The following is a 25,394-nucleotide window of genomic DNA, read 5'->3' as shown; positions in this document are numbered from 1 at the left end:
ATTGAGTCTGCTCCACCATTTAAAGAAATCATGGCTGATCTGATCCCCAATTCCACTTTCCTGCTTTTTCCCGATTAACCCTTGATTCTCTTACCGATGTAAGGTTTGTCGATCTCAGCTTTAGATGTACTTAATGACCCAGCCTCAAGAGCTTTCCAACTTCCTAGTCTTTATTGCTACATCTACATTAGTCAGTGCACTTATGAATGGATAGCGAGGGGAGTTAAAGGATTATTTCTAAAGTTGTTCATCAAGATAGCTTCTAACATTAAAATTTATATATTGTTGAGGTTACTAAAACCTTTTCTGTGTATAGGATTTATTTTCCAGTCTAAGCTGCAGTATTCAGACTGCACACTCTCTGGATATAGTCTTTCCATTTTCTGTGCCTCCGATACAATATTCTTTCAAGCTTATGGTCTCCTGTGACCTACTTTGAGCTGAAAGTGCCATCTAAAACTATCTAAAAATAGAACGATTCTTTATCTGGAGAGGTACACTTGATTGGGATTGCCTTCAGGTCTTTTTCTTTTGTTCACTTACATAAAGTAAAAGTTACACTTTCCAGTCTCCCAGTCAACAGTGACAGTGCCATAGAACATTAAAAATGGCATCTTTCAGTCTTGCCTTTAAAATTTAAGAATACATCAGATCAGCATTTTTCAAGGTGATTTACATTTTGAGAGAGAAGTTTATAAAGTAATGCACTGAAAGGTAGGTGTGTGGTTATGTGGTCTGCCTAGACATTCATTCTAAAAGCTAGCTTGAAGCACGAGTTCTTGTTTCACACGTAACTTGTCATCCGGTGGTTTCATCTGGTTCAGCAAGCATCATTCGAGAAAATGTGCTCAAATAATGAGAATTTGCATACATCCTATGCACCACTTCTTTGAACTTCAGCGTTTTGCTGAAAGATTCTGAACTTTACAAATGTTCAGCAACATGCTGACCAGTGAAGTGATCTGACTTTAAAAGGAAAAACAATTGTATGGTTATTAATGGTTAGAACAGGGAGGGTTTCTGAAAGGAAGCAAATTGTTGCAGGGACATATGGATGGCCTTATTGCATTTGGATGAATTGTGTTAAGTGGGCTGACGTAAGGTTCAGTTTAGATACATGAGCCAAACTGAGCAATCCTCTCTCTCTAACCTTCAAAAGTTGGATAATATCTACATGTCCTGCCATGAAACTTTCCTCTTCCATCATTCCTTAGCCCCATCATTGTCAGCTAGATCACAACATCTAGCTGATCATGCAGGAAGTACCTGAAGGGAGGAAGCAGATTGTAAGGGTGGTATTCTGGAGCTGGATATCTCTGAAAAAAGTCTCAGCCAACAATTTTGGAGCAGCTAAAATCAGGAATGTACAAGCTACCAGAATTGGAGAAGCCCCTCTGGGCTAAAGGTGGAGGAGGTTACAGAGATGAAGACAGACAAAGTCATAAGAGGAATTTGAAAATGAGGATAAGAATTTAAAAGCTGAGGTATTTCCAGATCCAGCGTCAATGTGAAACAGGTGAGCAGAGGCTGATGGGTAAACAAGACTTTGGTGCAGAGCAGGATAACTGCTGCAGAATTCTGGATGAGTAGAAGTTTATGGAAGGTGGAAAGTAGAATGAGGGTGCAGTCACAACAGCATTTGAATAGTGATGTCTAGAGGTGAAGAACTTGGGATTGAATGTTTCAGCAGTTGTTAAATTGTGGGAGGAGTGGAAATCTGCATTATTAAGGAGGTGCAAGTTGGGAGTTTTGTTGGGAAGGATACTGGGTTGAGAACTTGGCTCAGGGTCAGATAGGATGCTAGGCATGATGATCCTTTCAGTTGATGTAAAATACATGCGTTTTAATGTTTGGTATTTATTTCATCCATTAGTGACAGTAATTCTCTTTCTTTACTGTCTGCTGTAACTGTGTCCTGGTGACTCTTGTGCATATTTGAAACCTGTCACTCACTGCGATGTGCTTTGAAAATATATAACTGTGGTTCAGTTCACATGCTACCATCATCAGATATTCTCATGAAAATAGCTTCACATGTAAATGGAGAGTTGCATAGGCTTTTTATATTGCATTTATATCACTTTCAAAGACTTAACACACCCTAGGTTTCATACGCCAATCATAAATTTCTAAATTCACTCTTTAACTTTATAATGCCTTCTTAACATGTCAAAGAGTGACACACCCCAATCTGCACATTATCCAGGGCTGATTAGAAAAAATGTTTGGCACGAAATAGATACCATTTCTTTTCCAGCACAGTTAATTACCTGCTAGTGAGGCGTTTGAGCACACGCTGCTACATTCACAGTGATACTTTATACATGCTGATGGCTGATAACCGTGCAGCAAATGATTGCCTGCCACTGACTGAAAATAACTGCTTTAATAGGAGAGTGAAAGCCAGCACCTGCAAGATTCAGGAAATGAATCTCACTTGGGCAACTGGCAACCATCTCTACTGCTTTAAATATTCAGATAAAATGTCTTTTTGATCGCCAGTTCTCTCAATTAAAAAAAGGTTTTGCATTTCTATCATGACTACTGGATGTCTCAAGTGCTCTATTGGCTACGAAGTGCTTTTTTTGAAATACAGTCACTGCTGTGAAGTAAGAATAAAGCAGGAATGTAATGGAGTTTGACTGTTTATGAAAGTTAGTAACTTTTTTTAAGCTCAAATGAAGACTATTTATAAGCTGCTGTTGCACTGTCCTGACTTTGCTTTTCGATCAGAACTAAGGAATGGTAGAGACAAGGAGAAAGTGAGGTCTGCAGATGCTGGAGATCAGAGTCGAGAGTGTGGTGCTGGAAAAGCACAGCAGGTCAGGCAGCATCCGAGGAACAGGGGAATCGATGTTTTGGGCAAGAGCCCTTCATCAGAAATGATAGAGACAAGTTAGGCTATTTTAATGTTTTCTAGTTCTGATCAGGCAAGGGGATCTGAAAACTTGTTGTTCTCCCTCCACTGTGCCTGACCTGCTGAATCTCTCCAGCATTGGTTTTCACTTCAGAAATAGTACATTGGTTAAATATTGCTGTGGATAACAAAAGTCTCAGCAGGTTTCCAAAAGTTGATGCTTTGCTCCTGGTTTTACCGAGAAAATGGAATCTCTGACCTTATTTTATATATGATTCATTTCTGTACCACCTCAAAACCTGCCAGATCATTGGAAAGCCTAAATGTTACATTTCCTTCCTGTTGAGAATTAATTCACAAGTCTGACTGTATTGAAATAGTACTAAAACAGTGCTACAATCTCAAGGACATGTTCAATGCATACCTACAGTTCCATGATTGAAACCCCTCTAAAGCAGTTGGTAATATTGATACTTTTTTTTTAAAAGAAATCCAGTATCAAATATACCAGAACAGGTTTTGCAATTTTTGAATACACAACTGTAAACTGAAACAAAACAGAAACTCCAAAACAGGATTATTGAGCCTGTGATTAAGTATGTCAGCTGTCTTAAAAGGATACGCATAATTACAAAACACTTGAATAAGGATGTTGACCATTTTTCATACAAAATAGAATGTCACGGCGGTTTTCCAGTGTATAAGAGATACTTTGTTCATTACTGACTTCTGATCGATCAAGAATGGGGCCAATTATTAAAAACGTGTGACCCATGTTAACTGCGCTATGTCCAAACTGACTACATCCTGTCTACATTGGGCCTGCTCTGCCACTTCAATAAATGGGATAGGGGGTCCGCTTTGGTTAGTATTTAGTGCATTGTTAAGGGCACAGTATATTAAGAAGCAGCACTCATTTCCTTTTAGTCAACTCTTCCAGGGCACAGGTAGCCACACTCTCTGGTTTTTAGAAATGTAGAAAATAGGACCAGGAGTCGACATACTGTAAAATACCCTGTATCCTCAACATTTTGTGTGTGCTGCGGTGCTCTCCTTGTTTAATTGGTAACTTAATTCTGTGAAACCTGTAAACCACGATTTTGTCCAAGCATTAGAAGTGTGAAGGATTATTCTCTAATTGATGCGTACAACTCCAACAATCCACAGACACTTAACACCATCCAAGTCAATGCAGCAGCCCATCCACTACCTAATACATTCACTCCCCTCTGCCAGTGGCATGCAGTGTGTGCTGTCTGCAAGATGTACTGAAGCAACCTGTCATCAAGCTCCTTGAACAGCACCTCCCAAAGTCATGTCCTCTACCACTTAGAAGGTCCATGGCAACACCTGCATCTGTTACACCCTGGGAATGTATCAATGTTGCTATCAAAATCCTAGAGCCCTGTCCGTAACTAAGATTTGGAAGGTGATGTCTAAGGAACCTGGTGTGTTATTGTAGTTCCTTTTTATAGACTGTGTAAAGCTGCCAATCAAGCTGGCTGGTGACAGCTTCCTTGTGTGTTGTTGAAGGTGCACTGCTCCAGGCAGGTGGGAAGGATTTCATCAAATTCCTGACTTGTGTCTCTTAAATGATGGACAGGCTTTAGGAAGTCAGGAGGTGAATTACTCAGCACAGGATTCTTAGCCTCTGACCTGCTTTTACAGCCTCAGTATTTACATAGCCAGTATAATTCATTCTGTGGTCAGTGGTGACCCCAGGATGTTGATAGTGGGGGAATTCAGTGATGGTGATGCCATTGAATATCAAGGGGTGCAGGATCGATTCTCTCTTGGTGATATTCATTGCCTGGAAATTGCGCAAATGTTATTTATCAGCCCAATCCTGGGTGTTTTTTGCGTCTTGCTGCAGGTGGACATGGACTAATTTTAACAAAATAAGAAGCTTTAGCATGCATTTGAAAAGTTGATTTCTGAGCGAGTTAATTTGTCCCTTTGATTAGAAAGGAAGTGGTGTCTATACTTAGCGGTGGCTAAGTTTTATATGAGGAAGTGAAGTAGACTAATTTTGTTCATTCTGTATCATTTGATTTCTGTTTGCTGTTTCCACACTCTGGTCTGGTTTTGGTAGTTGATAGTTGAAGTGATCTCTCTGCATTTTGAGTACCTATCTATGTGCAAAGTCAGATTTTTAGGTGGTGATATCCCAATAGTTACCATTGATATGAGATTCTGATAATTGGTGGGAGAGAGAGAGAAGGAGAAGTAACAAACTACCTAATTAATCATTCTTAAATGAGCAGATAGCATTTGAAAATACCATTTTGTTTTTCTCATTTTCCTGTAACATTGCTGAAGTTAACTTGAGGTTTGCATCTATTTTGGCTTTCAACAATTGCATAAACGTCATTTTTTGGAATTGCTTTTCCATAGTAACTTTGTGCTTGGATGATAATTCTCTGCTGGAATTATGAAGCTATCTGGAGTCTGATGTTTAATTTGGGGTCAAGAATGTTGTCAGAAAATTTGCTTGGTTATGATGAAGTTCAGTGAATTGGTTGAGTCAACATAAAGTTCCCAGACACATTAATATGTACAGATGAAGATTAAGGAATTCATCACATTGGGTCTTGAGTAGAATTGGATGATAAAGGGCCAAGTGGTGTGTATCTTTTTCTACAGTCTTGTATTTGTATTCAGCACTTTTTGCCTACAGAAGCCACAACGTATTGCAGTATTATATTAAGCTCTTAAAACCAATGTATTCTGTAACTTCTTCTATTCAATTCAGAGCCATTGTTTTGACAGTGTGCCAGTGCAAGCATAGTACTTCAACTGGCAAAGTTTCTCCTGTAGTTTTTATTGTTTATGGCTGGCATTACCTTCCATGTAGGATTAACTTTTGTTGAGTTACATCCAAGGGTAAATACCAACAGAAACCTCTCTGTGAAGAGTATTAAAGACTGAAAATTGTTGTACTGATTTTGTGGTGAAGATAGCTTTGTTCTTTCAAATTTAAGTAGATGGCAAGGTGGAGACCATTGTAGTGATTTTTCTGGGTGTGTAAATTGATGTGGACCAAATAGCCTCCCTCACTTGTATTTATTTAGGAAACACCAGTCTCTGGTGGTGCCCTGTCTGTTGTTTCTGTAGACAGTTTACAGTCAGATAGTGGATGCGTTGGGGGTAGGGAAGGAGTGGATTTGAACATTACGACAAGAAATGACCTTGTTATCTAATCCACAGTGTTTGTTTTTCTAAGTCACTAAGACGTATGGTCACAGCAGCCATCTCACCAAACTCCGCAAAGTGTAATTAGTGCAGTTTTGTGCAGCGATTGATTTGTACTTTACATGAGGACACTGTCATTCAGGACTCCAGCTAATGAGCCAGCTCAGAACAAGGTAAACTCAGCCAGCGATTGGCCAAGTTACAGAATAAACATGCAATATGTTTACCGGAAAGCCTGGTTTCCTTCTGCTATTGGCCACGGTGTTAATCTGTTGAGTGAACAAATGTCACCACTAGAGAACAGAAAGAAGAATTTAGTATTAATGCAATGCCATTTATTGCTGCTACCTTCACAGGATAATTTCACTGCCTTTGGAATAAGAATTGTTTCCTGCTGGGTAGGTCAAATAGAAATCTGTGGTCTGCTTTCGCTCAGCTGAAACTGCATTCCGACTGCTAACTGATTCCCAACCTTTTGAAAGCGATACCATTCTTTCCCTGAGAGAGATCACTGCAATATCCAGGTAGCTGCAGAAACATAGGCCTATAAACCCTTTGTCAGTGACTGTTAAGACATAATCTGTTTGTGACCAAAGTTTAAAAATGGAAGATGGACGCCTATAATACCACAGAATGCACATTCCTGAGCCAAAAAGATGGCAATGTATCAACCAATGAAATGTTCAAGGAATTCTGCCTTGGGTAAACATCCTACTTCTATCAGCTTGGTAGCAGATTAATAATCTTTTAATACCCTGCACAGACAAGAGCCTGTATTTCAGGATAAGCCATATCTGAGCAAAAACCACAGCCAAAAACAATAAGACCAAAAGATCTGCGGTGCTTTTGATTTTTTGATGGCAGGCAACAGCTTTATATTGCCTGCAACTTTATCCTGTTGAAATATTTTATGAAAGCTCTTTTCTTAAGCTATAATTAACTATTTCTTTCCCACCCCCTGAAGTTTGTTAGTCTTCCTTAGTGCAACTACTTTGTGGTATTTTTCTGCAATTTAGGCCTATTTCCTAGGGACATTGCTCCCTTTTTATGTAAAGAATCTGAACCTGGAAAATAGATGGAAGTGGACTGGTTGAATTCCATGCTGGGTTACTGAAGTACTGCACCATGCAGTGTTGAGATACAAATCTTAAACAATCAATCAAGTATTAGGAAAGCTGATACGCCTCCTGCCTTCAAGCGAGGAAATAGACAGATGACAAATGTATATTTTTATTCAGTGAGAAGCCAAGATGAAATTTTCGAGGCAAAGATATTGCCAAGCTAGTAATATAATCAATGCTAACATAAGTCTAACAGTAGGGTTCAGTGACTGTCAGGTTTGGGTTTTAAGGAGCTCGAGGAAGGGATGATTGTGAGATGTGTAAGGTTCCCCGGTTTTGAGTAGGAGATTATGGAATCGACCCCAATTTCAGTACAGTTAGGATGTGGATCCTGTAGCTTAGAGGGACATAAGAGGGACAATCAGAGGAGTGTTGAGTGTAGTTGTGGAGCTGTGGCACAGTTGGTCTCACAGTAAGCCCTTAGTCAGAAAGTTGAGAGTTCAAGTCCCATTCCAGGACTTCAGCACAAAAATCAAGGTGCAGTAAAGTACGGTGTGTTGAAGGTGCCATCTTTTGGCTCCCTCTGTCCTCTTGAGTGAATGTAAAAGGTCCCTTTGTCACCATTTTGAAGAAGAGAAAGGTGTTTCAGGTGACCTGACCAATATTGATCCCTGGAGCTAGTTGCCTTAATTGGCTAAGAGCAGGCAGCACTGGTTCAATTTCTCTGGTGACTTGGAGTTTATCTCACCTTGCCGCATGGCGATGTCATGGTACAAGGCACAATTAGCAACACTAAGTGGACTGTGGTAAAGGGCAAAAGCAATGAAACAGCCAGTCCTGGGTGTCTGCTGCAGGTGTCCAGCTACCCAGACATCTTGGCTCATCCTTGCCTCTGGGATCATGTGTAAACAATCAAGGAAATGGAGGCAGCAACACAAACCTTTCCTCCAGATAATCAAATTCCTTTAGCTGCAAAAGGTGTATGCTGTGAAATCACTCACTGCTGGAGCATGGAGCCTACCACTATTTATTTCTCAATCATCAGAAAAGCAGAATATCTGGTCCTTGCTATTTGAGGGAGCATGTGGTTGTACTTGCTGCATTTAAAACAGAGAACAGACTTCAAAAGCGTTCATTTTGCCTTCTGGCTGTGAAAGGTGTGATATAAATGTACTGACAACAGGCTGTTCTTATCTCCAGACCATAAATAAATACATATGGTCATTCCTTTGGGAGGGGTGGGGGTGGGGGGGAGGAGAGAGTGGGGAGGGGAGGGGGAGTGTTTAAAAAGAGACCAAAATGGATTCGATAAATCACCATAATGGACAGGCGTGCAGAATTAAATTGAAACAATAACCAGGAGAAATCTTAAAAAAAAATACAAGAGCACCTTTCACCATTTTTTGCTGCAAAGATGTGGCATTACATTTTCAAACAGGTGATATTCCTTTAGTTTCAAGCAGCGTCTGTTCCTCGAGTATTTCCCACCCCAGCCACTTCCAATTTCCCAGCACGCTGACCCAGGGACTGCAACATGGAAGTTGCCCTTGGTCAGTCATTGCCAGCAAAATAATCCAGTGGGTGAGTTTTGAGAAGGTTTGTAGCTCAGGTTGAGTTCCTGGATGTAGGTTTGCTCGCTGAGCTGGAAGGTTCATTTTCAGACGTTTCATCACCATATTAGGTAACATCTTCAGTGAGCCTCCGGACAAAGCACTGCTGATGATTCCTGCTTTCTATTTATATGTTTGGGTTACTTTGGATACGTGATGTCATTTCCTGTGGTGATGTCAATTCCTGTTCTTTTTCTCAGGGGTTGGGAAATAGGGGCCAAGTCAATGCGTTTATTAATAGAGTTCGGGTTGGAATGCCGTGCTTCTAGGAAGTCTCTTGCATGTCTTTGTTTCGCTTGTCTTAGGATGGATGTGTTGTTCAGTGGGTCATGACAGCTGGGTCACACCAAATTGGCCATGTTGCCAGAGTTGGAGGATCTGAGCTACAGGGAGAGACTGAACAGGCTGGGGCTGTTTTCCCTGGAGTGTCGGAGGCTGAGGGGTGACCTTATAGAAGTTTATAAAATTATAAGGGGCATGGATAAGGTAAATAGGCAAAGTCTTTTCCCTGGGGTCGGGGAGCCCAGAACTAGAGGGCATATGTTTAGGGTGAGAGGGGAAAGATATAAAAGAGACCTACAGGGCAACGTTTTCACATAGAGGGTGGAACTTGTATGGAATGAGCTGCCAGAGGAAGTGGTGGAGGCTGGTACAATTGCAACATTTAAGAGGAATTTGGATGGGTATATGAATAGGAAGGGTTTGGAGGGATATGGGCCGGGTGCTGGCAGGTGGGACTAGATTGGGTTGGGATATCTAGTCGGCATGGATGGGGTGGACTGAAGGGTCTGTTTCCATGCTGTACATCTCTATAGCTCTATGAATGCCCAGTGTCAGGATGAAAATTGTCAGTTTAAGCCATTTGAAGACTGCTTGCATGTTGTGAATTGAAAGAAAGACTTGCATTTAGGTAGCATCCTTCACAAATACACCGTCCCAAAGTATTTTTTGAAGTATCCTCACTATTCCAGGACTGGATTTGCAGCAGGCAGTTTGTGCAAAACAAGCTCCCTCAAACAGCTCTGTGATAATGACTAGACAATTTACTTTGTTGATTGAGGGATAAATACTGGCCACGGCTTTAGGGATAGCCACTACTCTTTGAAAATCGTGCTGAAGATCTTTTACCCGATTTTGGGGGGTTTGGGACGAGACATGATATGGCCTCCGTTAACCCTCTCATTCAAAACAGTGGATGTCTAATGTGCAGCACTGTCAGTGTATGAAAGTGTCAGCCTTAATTTTTGTGTTCAAGCAGTAATATTGAATCTGTACCCACAACCCTCCTCAGTTAGAAGTGAGAGTCCTGTCATTAGTGATGTGGTTTGAATCCTGGATGGGTGTGTGTACCTGTTTGCAAGGTGAAGAAAGAGACCACATTCTGCAAAAAGGTATCTGTGTCTTGCTTGAGCTTATCTTAAACATCAAAATTATCAGATTAACTGCTTGTTAACAGCAAGATGAGCATTTTGCATGCATTTAGGTTGACTGTACATTGCAAATTGGTAAAACCTGGGTTAATGAAAACATTTTAAAAAGTTAGCTTATCTAATTTTTATAGACACAAAAACTGCAGATGCTGGAATCCAAAGTAGACAGGCTGGAAGAACACAGCAAGCCAGGCAGCATCTGGAGGTGGCGAAGTCGACGTTTCGGGTTATGAAGAGGGGTTGACTTCTCCACCTCCTGATGCTGCCAGGCCTGCTGTGTTCTTCCAGCCTCCTGCCTGTCTACTGTCTAATTTTTTCCAGCATTGTACTAATCTCGATTTAGATGTAGAATTTAACAGTTAATCAAGCTGTTCTTGATTAAAACGAAGGTTTCCACTTTCACCTGTCACATGATGTGATGGTCTGCATTCGCTCAGCTTGCATTGTTGACCATCCACTTATCAGGGCCAAGTTGGCCCAGGAACCAAGGGAACTTGAGATCAGTGAGTCAGATTTGAAATTTGTCCCATCACCAAAAGTGCATTGTCCAGTTACCTGTCACTGCCAGTAACCTTTAGCATATCTACACTTCTGGGAAGCTTCTGTGTTCTAGGAACATAAGAACAGGAGTAGGCCATTGAGCCTGCCCTGCTGTTCATAGCTCAAGGAATGCCTCAATGCCTTTATGCAGCCCATTCCAATAACTGTATGGACCACTGGCAGTGAAGTCATGGGTTCTAAACTGGATTTGAAGATTTAAGGATGGACACTGTGTTTTCCCCATTAGAAAGGAAATGGATTATCAGTTGCTAATGGAGTAGGGAATTGCCTTTTTTGACCGGGCATGCATTAGCAAATGCCTTGATTTCTTCAATAAAACATGTATAGAATTATCTATCATTACACTACACTAATCTTGGAGAAATTTTTAAAATTCCTCTAGCGGCTGTCAAGCAATTCCAAAGGACGTAATCAGTCTATAATCAAATCAAAAATAACTATCTTTTCCCCTATTTTGATGTTTCCATGAAAATGTCTTGTTTCTTAAATTTTGCCCCAAGTATTTTAGAACGTACATCTTGTGTTTATGCGGCCTTCAGCTGTATAGTTCTCATCATTGGCCAGAAAATAGTCAAAGTTTTTGAAGTTCTCCTCCACTCATTGTGCATGGGTAGATTTGTCAGTGTGAGAGAAAGGGAAGAGAACATATGTGAAAAAGCAAACATTTACAAAAGTCTTTTGTTTCACAATAGTTAGTTGGTAAGTCAAGCAAAGCAGAATATTGCACAACAGTTTAAGGCATTTCTACAAAACAACACCAATAAGCTAAATAAAATCAGTTCCAAATAATAATTCCTGAAAAATGGAACACACCACTTGTTTGTACAAATACTGATGGATGATTCAGACTCTGTCTTTCAGGAGGTACTATTTTGCCTTCAGTTATTTTAATCAAAATTTTGGATCAGTGATGGAGGGGAACTAGCAAAATCATGGTCTTAAAGAGTATATTTAACCGTTCTCCTGTTTAATAGTTCACATCAAATTGCTTCTGTACTCTGCCCCTAATGGAAATTAACTTTTCAATTTTTGATTAAAGTCATCTTCTCCGCTCCAGTAATCACGAGGTAGCTGCAGAATGTTTGTTTGTGGTGACATATCTCTCTCAAATGGAAGAGTTAGCTTAATGGGGAGTGTAAGGTGTGACAATTTTTCCACATCAACATTTTAAAATGCAGGGTGTGGCTTGTTTTCCATTGATGAAGTAAAGTATACCTTTGTCACTGTTCTGTGAGCTAAAACATCTAAGCCTGGCATTTACTGTTGATGATACTAACTGCGTAGTATGTTGGCAGAACGTTGCATCCAGTCAAGAGAATCTGAAGAAAAACTAGCTCCTATGCTAAGCTTACTAACATACTTTAAGGTTGAAAGTAGTTTGACAAGTGATAAACATTCGGTACTTATTAAGTTGCCATCAAAGCATTTCAATATCTGTGCTGTACATCAGGAATTTTGAATCCCTTTATGGGGGGGGCAGGAAAACAGTTATGAATAACATCCTTCAGCATTAGATTTTGCTTTGTTCATTTAATAAGCTTGATGTTAATGATTACTTTACCTTACCCCATTTACAGTGCTGCAGGTGGAGAAATCTTTAACCAGTGTGTTGCTGATAAAGATGAGGCTTTCAAAGAGAAAGATGTCATCCGTCTTGTGCGTCAAATCCTAGATGGAGTCTCCTATTTGCATGGGAATAATATAGTGCATCTAGACCTAAAGGTAAGGCTATTCCTCAGCATATTAAACTTGGAATAATTTGATGTCTAGAGTTCATTGCTGCCAATTCTGAACAACCAGAAAGCACAGGTTCTGTGGTTTGAGTAAAATTGTCACCTTTGCACCATATGTTGCAATTATGCAATGGTTGATGTGTTTTTGCACGATTCTTGCTTGGGCTGTACCAATAAAGACAGGAACCCATTCCAATAATTTAAAAGCTGCTGAGATTGAGGAAATCTCTTGGTTTACATCTGAGAATTATCTACATTGGCCACGTATTGCTTTCCAGATTTTGTGGTGATTACCAATGAATGAATGAATGGAATGATAAGGCCATTTGCTCTCATTCAGTTGGTCAGAAGTTTAAAGCACTGGCCTCAGTGCTGCCACTGTTTCATTTGACAAATCAAAATGTGCCAGCAGAAGCTTTCTTTCCACAGACAAGGAGCAGCGGGATCAATAAACATCATGACATTTTATTTTGTACGTATGAAACCTTTCCCTAATTTTCTTAAGTATGTTCCACTAAAGGTGCTTTATGCTCAAATACTAACCTACATGATGTTGACTAAGTTTTCGTAACATGGACGTCAACCCACAACACCACATTGAGATTATAGATGCGTCTCAATCAAGGCTTGATAGTGTGCCTGCTTGTACATGTTACTTAATTGATGGATTTAATGACCTAGTGGTACATTATGACACATTTGTACAACAAGACTCTCTCTGACTTTTTACAAGATTGCTGCCTACTCATTTCATTTCATCTGTGGCTAAGTGGATTTTACCTGAGGTTCCACGGGATACTTGCCAGGTTGTAATTAGCTGCTGATTCCTTGTTTTTTTTTATTTGGCAACTGTTCAGCAACTACAGACACAAGTGCAGGTCTTGACTGGTAAACAGTATGGATGCAGTTCATAGGAGTTAACAGTAGACCATTTGCCTTATGTTTTCCTATCTTGGCTCGTTACATGTTAGCTTAATGCTGCAATTAAGAATGACCTTTTATTCATGTTAGTTTAAAATTTACAATATACCTGGAATTGAATCTAAATTAGAAATTTAACTCTATTGTGACTCTTTTTACTTTACATGACTGTCATCTGTTGAAGAAAATTCCCCTTAAGAACAAGCGGCATAGGGTTAGAATGAGTGAAACACTGACTCTGTATGCACCTGAACTTCAGATGTTTCAAATGCTTTCAATACATTTATCAACTGAGAGTCCATTTTGAAGCTGGAAAATTGCAAATGAAACCTGAGAGAGTCGGGTGGTAATGAGCTGGGACGTGGAGGGATGACCAAATGCTTAACCTACAGACAGCATTTCAAATCAAAAATCACTAGCTTTGTGAGCAGGAATCCAACCTCAAAGATTTATCTGTTGTCCAGTGCCCATGATTCTTCAAAGAAAAAAAAAATCAGGATTTAAATGGACCTCTCAGCTGTTGATGCTCGGTCAGAGGTCACAGCAGCTATGGCTGCCTTACAAGTCTCAACCCCAGAATGTCACTTCAAAACCCCAGTGAGTGTCGCGACCTGTAATCTGGGATGCCCTGAACTAATGGGTCAGATTCAGGTCTGTGTTTGTGTAAAGTGGAACTGTGTTATGGTGTAACCAATGTATGCAGCACCATCATGTGCAAAATGGGAATCCACAAAACATCGCCAGTGGCTGTGGGGAACTAATCTTTCAACGTGCATGTGCTTCCCTATTTTGTTAACATACTGCCTTCTGAGGAAATTTAATTTCGCAGCAGTCCATTCTATTAATTGAGTATTAATTCTTCCAAAATATAAAATATCATAATTCCAAGAGGCAGAGATCCAGAAGGAATGTTGATCATTTTGATTGTGATTACTTGAGTCATTAATAGCACAATCTTTTGTTACCAATTAAGCTTGCAACGTCACATTGAGATGGTAAACAACAAAAGAATTTCCAAACATTTTGTTCATGAAGAATGTGCTTCCTTAAACATAAATAATTGTCAATACACATCAAGTTTGTAGTTGACAAAGCAATTTGCCATCATTGCTCTCGTACGATCCAGTTCAATCAGTGTCTAGCACACTTTACCCATTCTTTCACTGCCCTGTTTGTAATTATAAATCCACTTTGAACTGAAGCTCTTTTGTTAAGATGCCCTTGATGCTCTATGGGTTACAAGACTGGACCAGCAACACAGATCTCACAAGGGCAAGTTGTGAAATTAAGTCAGTAATTCTGATAACCAGCAAAAGAAGCAGAGGAGAAATGCCTTTTTATTATACATAAGTTATAGTGATCTGCAATCTACTGCCTGAAAGAATGAAGACAGCAGTTCAGAAATAATTTCCAAAAATAAAATGGATAAAAAGATTAGATGCAAAAAGATCAGGGGTGTGGAAAGATTCAAAGTGAGTGCCTTAGGCAGAATGGCTTCCTCCTGTATTGTGTAATTCTTTGATTCTGTGCAGCAGAAGGGCTATGATGATATAAAGTTGCTGATCATTAATGTTCCATTGGGAAGGGAACAGGTAACTCTTGCCCCTATAGACTGACAAGCAATTCTAGCCTGTGCCTTTTGATTGAAATTATTTGGCAAGGTGTGTAGTTGTTTTTAAAAGTCCAGAGTGACTCAGGATGGGCGAGAAGTGTGGCTTTTAATGTTACCTCCATTCCAAGAGCAAATAGGTTTCTCTTGAATATGTTTTGCTAATTAAAGTTGCTAAGTCTGGTGTTATGTGACCTTTTTATTACTTGCAAGCAATCTTTACAAACTCAGAAACTGTAAATTTTTGACTATACTGTTCCTATCAGTGTGCTAACTATATAATAGCTTGGCAGAGCAGTCGTACATTTAAGAACCTATGTCCTATGTTCTTGACCGTATTTGTGCTCTGAACCTGAAAATCAGTGAACAGTGTACTAGAAACTTTATTTCTGTTCTGCTCCCCCTTTCAGCCTCAAAACATCTTGCTGACCAGCTGCAATCCATTGGGCAACATCCGGATCGTTGACTTTGGGCTATCCAGGAGAGTGGATAATGTTGAAGAGATTAGGGAAATTATGGGCACTCCAGAGTATGTAGGTAAGTGCCAACTGACAACACATGTCTTAACAAAACTGTTAGCAGTCTGCTAAGAATTGAGAATTAATATTAAAATGTACGTTTGCCTAAAATTCAGGTAGCATAATATGCTACATTTACAGTAGCTAATATGTTTAGAAATAATTGAATTCTTGTATTTTAATTGAATCACATTGTGCAGGGAGTGAAACCACTAAAAAGTGTTGTCAAATGGTTAGTCAACTGTGCATAGACAACAGATCCTCAACTTCCAAGGTATCTAATTGTGTTTTCAATTCCATTAGCTCCTGAAATATTAAATTATGAGGCAATCACAACAGCGACAGATATGTGGTAAGTGCTTTTTTTTTTGCTGTATTGGTAGGTGTGGATTTTAGTGGTATTTTCTGACCAATATGCAAATTGAAAATCATTGACATGTGTACCTAGTCACTGATATATAATACCTATGGGCTTGGGTAGTTGCCAAAAATGTAAGGTCAATATTTTATTTTTAAGTCATTCTCTGGATGTGAACATCACGTTATTGCCCACCTCTAATTTTTTCTCAAAGGTTGTGGTGCACTGTAGCCTTGAATACAACTGAGTGGCTTGCTGGGCTGTTAAGGATCGACCATATTATTATGTCACACTGTAGATTAGACTGGGTGAGGATGGCGGATTTCTATCTGTAAAGGACAGTTGTGGCCCAAAATGGGTTTTTACGCCAATCCAATAGTTGACCACCATAATCTGCTAATGATGGGATTTTAATTGCTAACTACATAACATTAATCCAAGCCTCAGGGCCAGTATTCCACTAGGCTGTCATGTCCCAATTATATATTTAACCTGGGTAGATGTGAATTATGAAATAAAACAGCAAAGCCATTCAGTTAACAAATGCTTTTGTACAAACTAACATCAAAGCACTTGATGGAAAATTCAAAACTTGAATATCCTTGCTGCCTGACTAGCGTTCTCTGCAAGTGCAACACTTTATGCTAAACAGTCAGTTAAAGAAGTGGCATCATTAAAAAGATTCTAATATAGGCTTGCCTGAACGTTCCATACCATTCGTCCAAGTTTCTGCTATAGCCTTGGCAGAAGATGGGTGCATCACTCAAGTCTCATGTCTCTCCTGACATTGCAGTATAGATTTCACATTTACAGCCAAGTGAAAATAGCTCTACCAAAGTTGTTGTGTCAACAGTAATGTTGAATTGTTTGATTCCTTCGTTACCTTGATTTGGAAACAGGAGTGTTATTGTGGTTCATGCATTGTCATCAAGGATTGGTTTATCTTCAAATGAAGAATAAGAGCTCCATTATGCTTTTTGTTTGCTGTTTTTCAGGAGTATTGGGGTGTTGGTCTACGTCATGTTGACAGGCATTTCACCTTTTCTTGGAGATGACAAGCAATCCACGTATCTCAATATTTCCAAAGTGGACATTGATTACTCAGAAGACATCTTTGAAGGCATCTCCAATTTGGCTTTAGACTTCATTCAGAGCCTTCTTATTAAGGACCCCAGGTATGAGATTAATATGCCTTTGAATACCTGTCTTTGGTGTTAGCTGGTCATGACAATAATACGGAGTTAAAAAGAGACAGAAAATCAAAACTTGTTAATCAGCAAAGTATCAGATTCTTGGAGTACTTGGGATTCTGCATAAATCACACTCTCTGGTAAAAATAGGTTGGAACTGTAATGAAATTACAAGAAAACAAACTCTCCCCCTTTCCCCATCTGTCAATGGGAATTTGCTGTCAGTGGATCTCATGTCAAAAGAGAAACTTTACATCACTCCAATTGGAAACAACTACGTAAAGCTTCTTTAGCAGTACCTTCCAAACTCCTGAGTTCCACTGTCAAAGGCAACAGATATCTCCGAACACCACCATCCACAAACCTCCTGTCTAAAACATGCACCATTCTTACTTAGAAATGCATTGCTGTGCCTTCATTTTTTTGCAAAGTCAAAGCCATGGAACTTTCTCCCCGGCAACACTGTGACAGTTCTTTTTATTTCATGGGATAACAGCATTTAACACCCAGAGGATAGTTAAGAGTCACCCACTTTGCTGTGGGTCTGAGGTCATATGTAGCCAGACCTGGTAAGGATGGCAGATTTCATTCCCTAAAGGGCATTAGTAAATCAGATGAGTTTTTACAAGTTTAGATAGTAATTACCTGTTTAGCGCTTCATTCCAGATTCTCAGAGGCGGTTAAAGATGGACAACAAAACTACACATTCTCTGTGCATAACTATAAAATATAACATTATGTTTCTCAACCAAATTGTCAGAATTTAGGTTGTCAACCATATGCCAGATGGACCTACACAGAAGCAGAAATTAGACTGTGCAGTCCTATGGTCTTCTCCCAAAATGTAATACAGTAGATACGCTCCATTGGAATTGGAGCTTATTTTTACTTTGACCTCCATTTTGAGGTTCAATGATTGATAGATGAGTAATGGAAAATATTTTCTAAAGTCCCCTCAGGCCCAATTACTCATTGCTATAAGTGAAATTTAAGGACCTTTTGGAAACATTAGTTCATTTGGAACCTGCTCTGGTACCTTGCTCAATTTCTAGATGTGTCTCACTATTTTCATGTTGTAGAGGATCAGTAAGGCAGAGAGATCTAAAATCAATAAGTTTCTATGCAATAGAAAGCTATATTTGATCAATTTTGTGTTGCTATGTGGCGTATTGAGCATAATATCTTTTGCCTGAAACAGTCTGACTGGATAACTGGTCACTGATAAAGTTGCAATTGAATTCTGGCTTGCCAATTTAAAAAAATATCTTGTAAGGTTGCTGGCTAGGAAATATGTCATTTCTCGCGCGCGTACTGTCCAAGTGGACATTTGACTGCACATCACAAGGTCCCTGGTTCAAATTCATCCAGCTATTTTGTCCATCATTTATTTCACCCCTGTCATTCTACTGAGTAGTCAGGCCCCTATCTCACCGATCTGAGCAGTGCAGGGTGCCTCCTATGGAAGTCCAGCTCTTGTATTCATACGTCATTTTTCCAAGTTAAGGTAATCTTTTAATAACTTTACAAGTAGGCCCATGTAGAATTATTTGAACGGTTCAGGTGGAGAAATGAATCACCCCTGAATTGGTTGAGCCAAATGACATTGGCACAATATATTTCTGTGTTGTGATCAAACTAAATTGATGAGTAGTTCTTAGAAAAGCAGTTGGTGGTCTTATTTTTATCTTTGACATCTCATAGAAATTTTTTGCATTGTTATTTCTCCAAGCAAAGTTCAAAACAACACAGTAAACATCCACAACATATTTTAATGGGAGTCTATTTAGCATCAATCAAAAAGAAAATATTCTCTGAAACAAAGATTAGCCATGAAATTGTGCCTTCAGTGTTGAATACTTTTCCCCCCTGTATTTCTTTCACTCATTGCTTATTTGGAGTAACACCTCCATTAAAATAGCAAACAAAGGAATGTCATACGGACACTTGTAGTATTAATACCGTAATTTTCATTCAGCAAAGTCTAAGCCCTTGCATCAATTGTTTGGGATTTACCTTTGCAATGGAATGCATTAAAATTAATTTTGCCAACTACAGTAATTTTTTTTCTCTCTGGTAAACTTAAATCTGCATACAGATTAAAGAACACAAAATTGTGAGTAATTAGATAAAGGTTTGGAACACAACAGTATCTGTATTAATTTTCTGCTTTGTCATTAAAGGAAACGAGCAAAAGCAGAACAATGTTTAAACCACCCGTGGCTTTCATCCAAACTAGAGGTGCCAAAATCCATAACCGAGTCGGAGGAGGAACAGTCTGAGTCTGAACAGAACAGCCCGGATTCCGAGGAACTAGTGCTCATGGCCTCCTACACCCTGTGTAGGCAGTTGGACAAGGACATTGAGATCGAGCGAACAGCAGTGCGCAAACAGTTCAAATTTGAGGAGTCTTTCACGACATTGCGAGATTTTCTGAGTGCTTAATGTAAACTGGACTTGAGAGTACACCGGCTTCAACTAGCTACACCGAGCACTGCATTTGTTCGCTGCTCAGAGTGCCACATGGCTGAATGCTCTGCAGGCTTTCATTACTTAGGGCAATTAATTTTTTATTGGGCATAAGCCTGGTGTAATATAGAGCGGATGGCCTGAATTGAGCACCTGGTTTAAGAAGAAAAGTGCAGTTTTTCTGGAGAAATAGTGCCCTCTGAGGTTTGCTGATTGAGTTAAGAGATGTGGTTAAAACCTTTGCTAATTAAATCTGTGACTTCTGCATCTCATTATTTATCCAATGAAAGGTAAATTTTGCGATGGTTAGAATGGGCAACATGGAAATAATTGTAACAGAGAGCACCCTGTAGACTGCTTGTGGAAGTTACAATCTTGCATTCATCCAGTGCTGTTGGGTTTTCTCTGGCAACTCTGTATTGTCACTCTGTGGTTCGAGAAACCTTTCTTTGGTACTGCTCCTTTAGGCTTTTAAGAAAAAGCTTGCTTTATTTGAGTTTAACTCACCTATTTTGTGAGAGGCATCTCTCTTCACAGTGTAGCTGCAGAAAGCTTCTTGTTCGGATATACTGATGAGAACATCCCCGACTATTCCACATCCACTTTACCCCCTTCATGAGAGCGTTTCATACTTGCCTTGATTCTAGTTGGAAATGAAAAATGAGAAATTCCGCAAAATAAAATTGATCTTCTAAAGTTGTCGAGAAAATGCCGAAATTGATAATAAGTATGATTTTTCATTTGCTTTGAATGCATGCAATGGTAACTTTGCATGTTTTGTATAGTAAATAATTCCACGTTGGTTCTCATTTCAATTCCATTACAATGTCTGACTTTTCACCCTGCAATTATACAATATCGAGCTTTTAATTCTTTATTGAATTGAAGGAGAATCCTAAGATTTGGGTTGGGGGGGGTGGGCGGGGAATCAGTGGAATCTAAAATTCAAATCATGAAGTTAACTAATAATTAGAGTTCTGTGGGCTGCAAGATATCTTAAGAAAAATTCCTTGCAATACTATACATTGGAATGTGTCAGGCTGCAATGAATTAATGGCACATAGAGCATTAGTGCACATTTTTTTTGTCTGTCTTGGGTTTAGGGACTAAGTGTATTTTTTTTCCTTATTTATTATATCATGATTATCAAAAGAATTTTGTCAGGGGTTAGAATGTAGTCATTTTCTAAAGAACATTCCAGGAACATATCAGAACAATTATTGAAGCATTTTTGACATTCATGTTGCTTATTCACTCGTGCGTCCCTTCCTTTAGTTGTGCATGCAAGCACATGTTGTAAAGTTCTCGTGACTGAGAGACATACAAATATAGATATATCGTTTAAAAGATTTACAGTGCCTTGATACTTGGTTAAATATTGAGACCACGCGTATTCAGATATTTTGAAATTTGACGTGAATTTTTGAGTATCATTGAGTATCGCTAGACACAAGAAACATAGGAAAACCCTTCAGGGTGGGAAGATGAGACAGTGACAGTGGGTGGTTGAGAGCAGTGAGCAACTTTTCTGGCACATGTAGCAGACACACAAACCGTCACTTTATTTTTCTATTGATATAATATAAGGAAATTCAAATGTAGGCTATTGGAGTAATCTAGTCTGTGCAGTAAACTGTGTGAATGCTCTTTCCAACAATTGAATGATCAGAAATGTAACATTTTGCTAGTAATGTGCTGTGTTTTACTTTTGGTTTCTGATGTACAAAGTCTTATTAACAAAGGGCTACTGCCTGTGCTTCCTGACAGTGGTCTAATTCTGACATTCATGTTTGCACATTTGACATAGACATAGTCAGAGGAGGGAGGGTGGATAGAGGCACATAATATTGTCTTTCTGCAATGGAACAAATCATTTACTTTCCATTACACCAGCTCATGTTGTCTGCATAAGAATACACAGCTCCTTCCCTTGGTTCATTTTGTTTTGAATCCTGACTAATTTAGATCACAATAACATGCTGCACTGCAAGAAGTGTTAAGGCATTTACAGCAAAACTGAGTCAAGCACACAGCAGTGTGACCTTCAGAAGTCAATTGCCCAACACAAGTGAAAAACTGTTTCACACAGTATTCCTGTCGTACATTGGAGTTCAAAGACTTTTGAGATAAGGAGTATTGTATTCTCAACAATTGAGTGGAGTTATGAAATAATTATTCAGATGTGTTCTTCAGATGGAGACTGTTGGCCAAGTGTAAAGACTGTGCTGAACTGATAAGGTGTAATTTTGATTTAAGTTTCTTTGGGCAGCTCCTGTTTTAAAGTGACATTGGGGTTATTCAATGTAAAGAAACTGGCAGCCAGTGCTATTATTACTTATTTTCTCTTGGATCACTCCTGTTCAGTAAGGAACAGCATTTCCCAGGACCATATCAGCATTCTAACATTCTATAGAGGTGCTCAAATGTATCTGTTTGGCACTGTGGGAAGAACTAAGTTCATGTGATGGAACATTACTGCCACATTTCAATGCCAGATCACTGCAGAGAGCATTATGGGCAGAATTACTCAATCATATTGGTCTTGTGAAAATGAGATTTATTAGGAAATCTTTTGAAGTCTACCTGGAAGTCTGCCATGTTTTCAGAAGTTTTTGACAGGACAATTGGAGGGATAGGTCAATGTTGTTTAATTGTGTAAAAAAGGTTAGATAAGGTAAAGCATCATTTTCCAAGTGATGCCACTTGTTTTGTGAATGTTGGCGCATTCGATCTACTGTTCTAATGGTCATTAATCCAGTTAAAATAAACAGGTTAATGATGTAATAGTATGATGTAATAATATGATGTAATAGCAGCCAGATGTGGGCTGACTGTTAAAGAGACGTCTGTTCCCGTCTCCATCTCTGTCCAGGTTGCAGAGTGAATTCTGCTCTAATATGGACTCTTAGCACAGACATGGACATTATTAACCCATCTAGGTATTTGTGCATCTTTAAACTCTGAGGAACAAAGAATACCCAAATTTCAATGCTTAAATGGACATAATCTGAAGATAGGAGAATAGAGAGAGGGAGGGAGAGCATAATGTTGAAGGAAAAGTGTGGAGCCTAAGGAGTGATTTTGGGATTGAATGAATGGAACATGTGGAGAATAACTTTGCATTTTTGACCCTTTGCTTGAGTGGTTTAGAGTTAGCAGAAAACATTCCTTACCTTCACATTGCTATTATAAAACACATTTGTTTTGTATGATAAGTGTCACATTTTGGTGCACAAAGCAACAGCATGGACACGGGCTTTATAAAGAGCATAACCATTATATTAAATAATCGGGTGAATAAATATTCAAACTTCATAATAACTACTGTAATTTCACTGGATGACTGTGTAGTTGATAATTCCTTGAAGTGGGACGTTACTTGGACTAGACTTTTGAAATGTAATCATCATAACTATTTGTCTTCTGAAATGCTGCCAACTTTATCAGCACCTCCCCAAACAAGAATATAATGTACAGTTTCTTTACTGCGATAGTTTTGACAGCCAAACTGATGACAAAGGTACTGTTTGACATTGTCCACATAATGTGCTTTTTTTTTTACAACAATAAAACATTATTATTTAAGTTCAACAGCTGCCTTTCATTTATTGAAAACCAATTATCATTAAACAATTAGAAATGATACTGGGGACTAAAAGAGTGATTTTTGTGAACTGGGTAGTCAGTGTCATACACGAAAACAGTCCATGGTTACCATCGTCTCAGACGACCTGGCTCATATCCCTCCAACATTTCCTATTCTTGAACTTATCCAAATATCTTTTAAATGTTGTACCCACATCCATCACTTCCTCTGAAAGTTCATTCTGCGCATCAACCACTCGATGTAAAAAGGATTGCCCCTCGTGTCTGTCTTAAAATCTTCTCTCACTTTAAAAATATGCCCCTTAGTTTTGAAATCCCCCACCCTAGGGAAAAGACACCTGCCATTCACCTTGCCTATATCCCTCATGATTTTGTGAACCACCTCGGCTCCAGTGGAAAAAGTCCCAGCTGCTCCTGATAACTCAAACCCTCCATTACCAGCAACCTCCTGGTAAATCTCCTGGAATCCTTTCCAGCTTAATGTCCTTCCTAGAACAGGACGACTGAAACTGAACGCTGTACTCAAGAAGAGGCATCACCAACATTGTATACAACCTTGACATGATATCCCAACTCCTATCCTCAAAAGATCTGAGCAATGACAGGAATCGTACTAAACACCTTAACCACCTTATCTACCTGTGACGCAAATTTCAAAGAATTATGCATCTGAATCCCTAGGTCTCTCTGTTCTACAACACTACCCAAAGCCCTACTTTCAATTGCATAAATCCTGCCCTTGTTTGCTTTACCAAAAGGCAAACTTTGTATTAATCTAAATTAACTCCAGCTTCCACACTTGAGCCATTAATCCAAATGATCAAGATCTCTTTGTAATCTTAGATAACATTCACTTATCTACTTTGCAGATGACACCATAATAGTTGGCATAATTATTAACCATGTCTGTATATTCACATCTGTAATCCACTGAAGCTGGAAGATTAAGAGATGAATGATTATGAAATGCTTAAAGCATTTAATGGATTGGATGGAGCCAAACTCTTTCCTTTCGTTAGGTGAAATCCAAAAAAGAAGCGCAATGCTAAAATTAGAGCCAGATCATTTAGGCTGATGTTGGAAAGTATATGTTACCAACAGGTGTATGTACAGTGATAAAAGTATGACGTCCTTGGAATTGTGATCATCCCAGATATTGGGTTTTCCTGGATTTTGGACATTAAAACGGGCGTGTTCGAGTAACCCATCTTGTTGCCACGGAATGGATTCAGTCAGAGTTCAATAGATTCTGTTTGCATTCAGTTCACATGCAATATCAATTTTTAGTTAGTTCGATAACTTACTGTATTTTTTAACTTTGTTTCTGATTGGCAATGCACTATCACAAATAAAGGGTATAAGCAATGATTATCTCCTAGCACTGGTAATCTAGAGTTAATTCTGTGTGAGATTCGAGCTGTGGTGCCTGACTAGTGAGTGAATTCAAAACTATCTACTTACTGAACATCCTTTACTCAAATTGATTTATTGTTCTCTTTGTGGGTACTCGTGACTGAGGAAACACCATCACCTTCTCTTCCACCATCCACCCATGCACACACAAAGACACCTGATATTGGTGCACATGTCAATTACTAGCCTTTCAGCATACTTGTTCCTGTTTAATTCCAAGAAAGCATTTTCAATCGAAGAATGTTGTGCAATACCTCAAACAGTAAAGTTCTCTATTACAAAAATGTCCAATTATTGCACAGCTGGATTTTTGAGTATGATATCTGTAGCTGAAGTCGGGAACACTTTCCTCCAAACCCCTGCTGAAGCTACAGTTACCTGAACATTTCCAAAACATAATTGACAGTCATGGAGTCACACAGCAGAGAAACAGACCCTTCGGTCCAATTTGTCCATGCCAACCGCCTTTCCCAAACTAAACTAGTCCCATTTGCCTACATTTAGCCCATATACCTCCAAACCTTTCCTATTCATGTACCTGTCCAAATGTCTTTTAAACATTGTAACTGTAACTGCATCTACCACTTTCTCTGGCAGTTCATTGCACATACGAACCATCCTCTGTTTGAGAAAGCTGCCCTGATGGCCCATTTTAAATCTTTCTCCTTTCACCTTAAAAATATGTCCCTGGTTTTGAACTCACCTCAGCAGGACTGGAATCAGTCCTGGTTAAGGCCTAAGTGTTCAGCGATATTTCTTCTTTTGGTCTGAAAACTAATAATTGTTTGGAGATTCAAGAGTGGAAAAGGCTGCAGATTAAAAGCAAAATGGAATTCTAACATTTGATTATTAAAAGCAAGAAAATGCCA

At 39.1% G+C, this 25,394-nt stretch overlaps 1 protein-coding gene across 1 annotated transcript in view; it reads left to right on the top strand.

Moving 5' to 3' along the window:
• stk17al (serine/threonine kinase 17a like) overlaps positions 1–23,097 on the top strand; it is a 53,143-nt gene extending 30,046 nt beyond the window's left edge. The window contains exons 3-7 of the mRNA XM_072561522.1: positions 12,289–12,433; positions 15,385–15,511; positions 15,796–15,844; positions 16,846–17,025; positions 19,221–23,097. Of these exons, the coding sequence (XP_072417623.1) occupies positions 12,289–12,433; positions 15,385–15,511; positions 15,796–15,844; positions 16,846–17,025; positions 19,221–19,482 (763 nt within the window). The 3' untranslated portion in view covers positions 19,483–23,097. The remainder of the gene's footprint in view (positions 1–12,288; positions 12,434–15,384; positions 15,512–15,795; positions 15,845–16,845; positions 17,026–19,220) is intronic.
• Positions 23,098–25,394: the final 2,297 nt, after the last annotated feature.

The sequence above is a fragment of the Chiloscyllium punctatum genome, chromosome 42 (assembly GCF_047496795.1).
Source record: "Chiloscyllium punctatum isolate Juve2018m chromosome 42, sChiPun1.3, whole genome shotgun sequence".
Lineage (NCBI taxonomy): Eukaryota > Metazoa > Chordata > Chondrichthyes > Orectolobiformes > Hemiscylliidae > Chiloscyllium > Chiloscyllium punctatum.
This window is presented reverse-complemented; position numbering and strand designations above follow the sequence as displayed.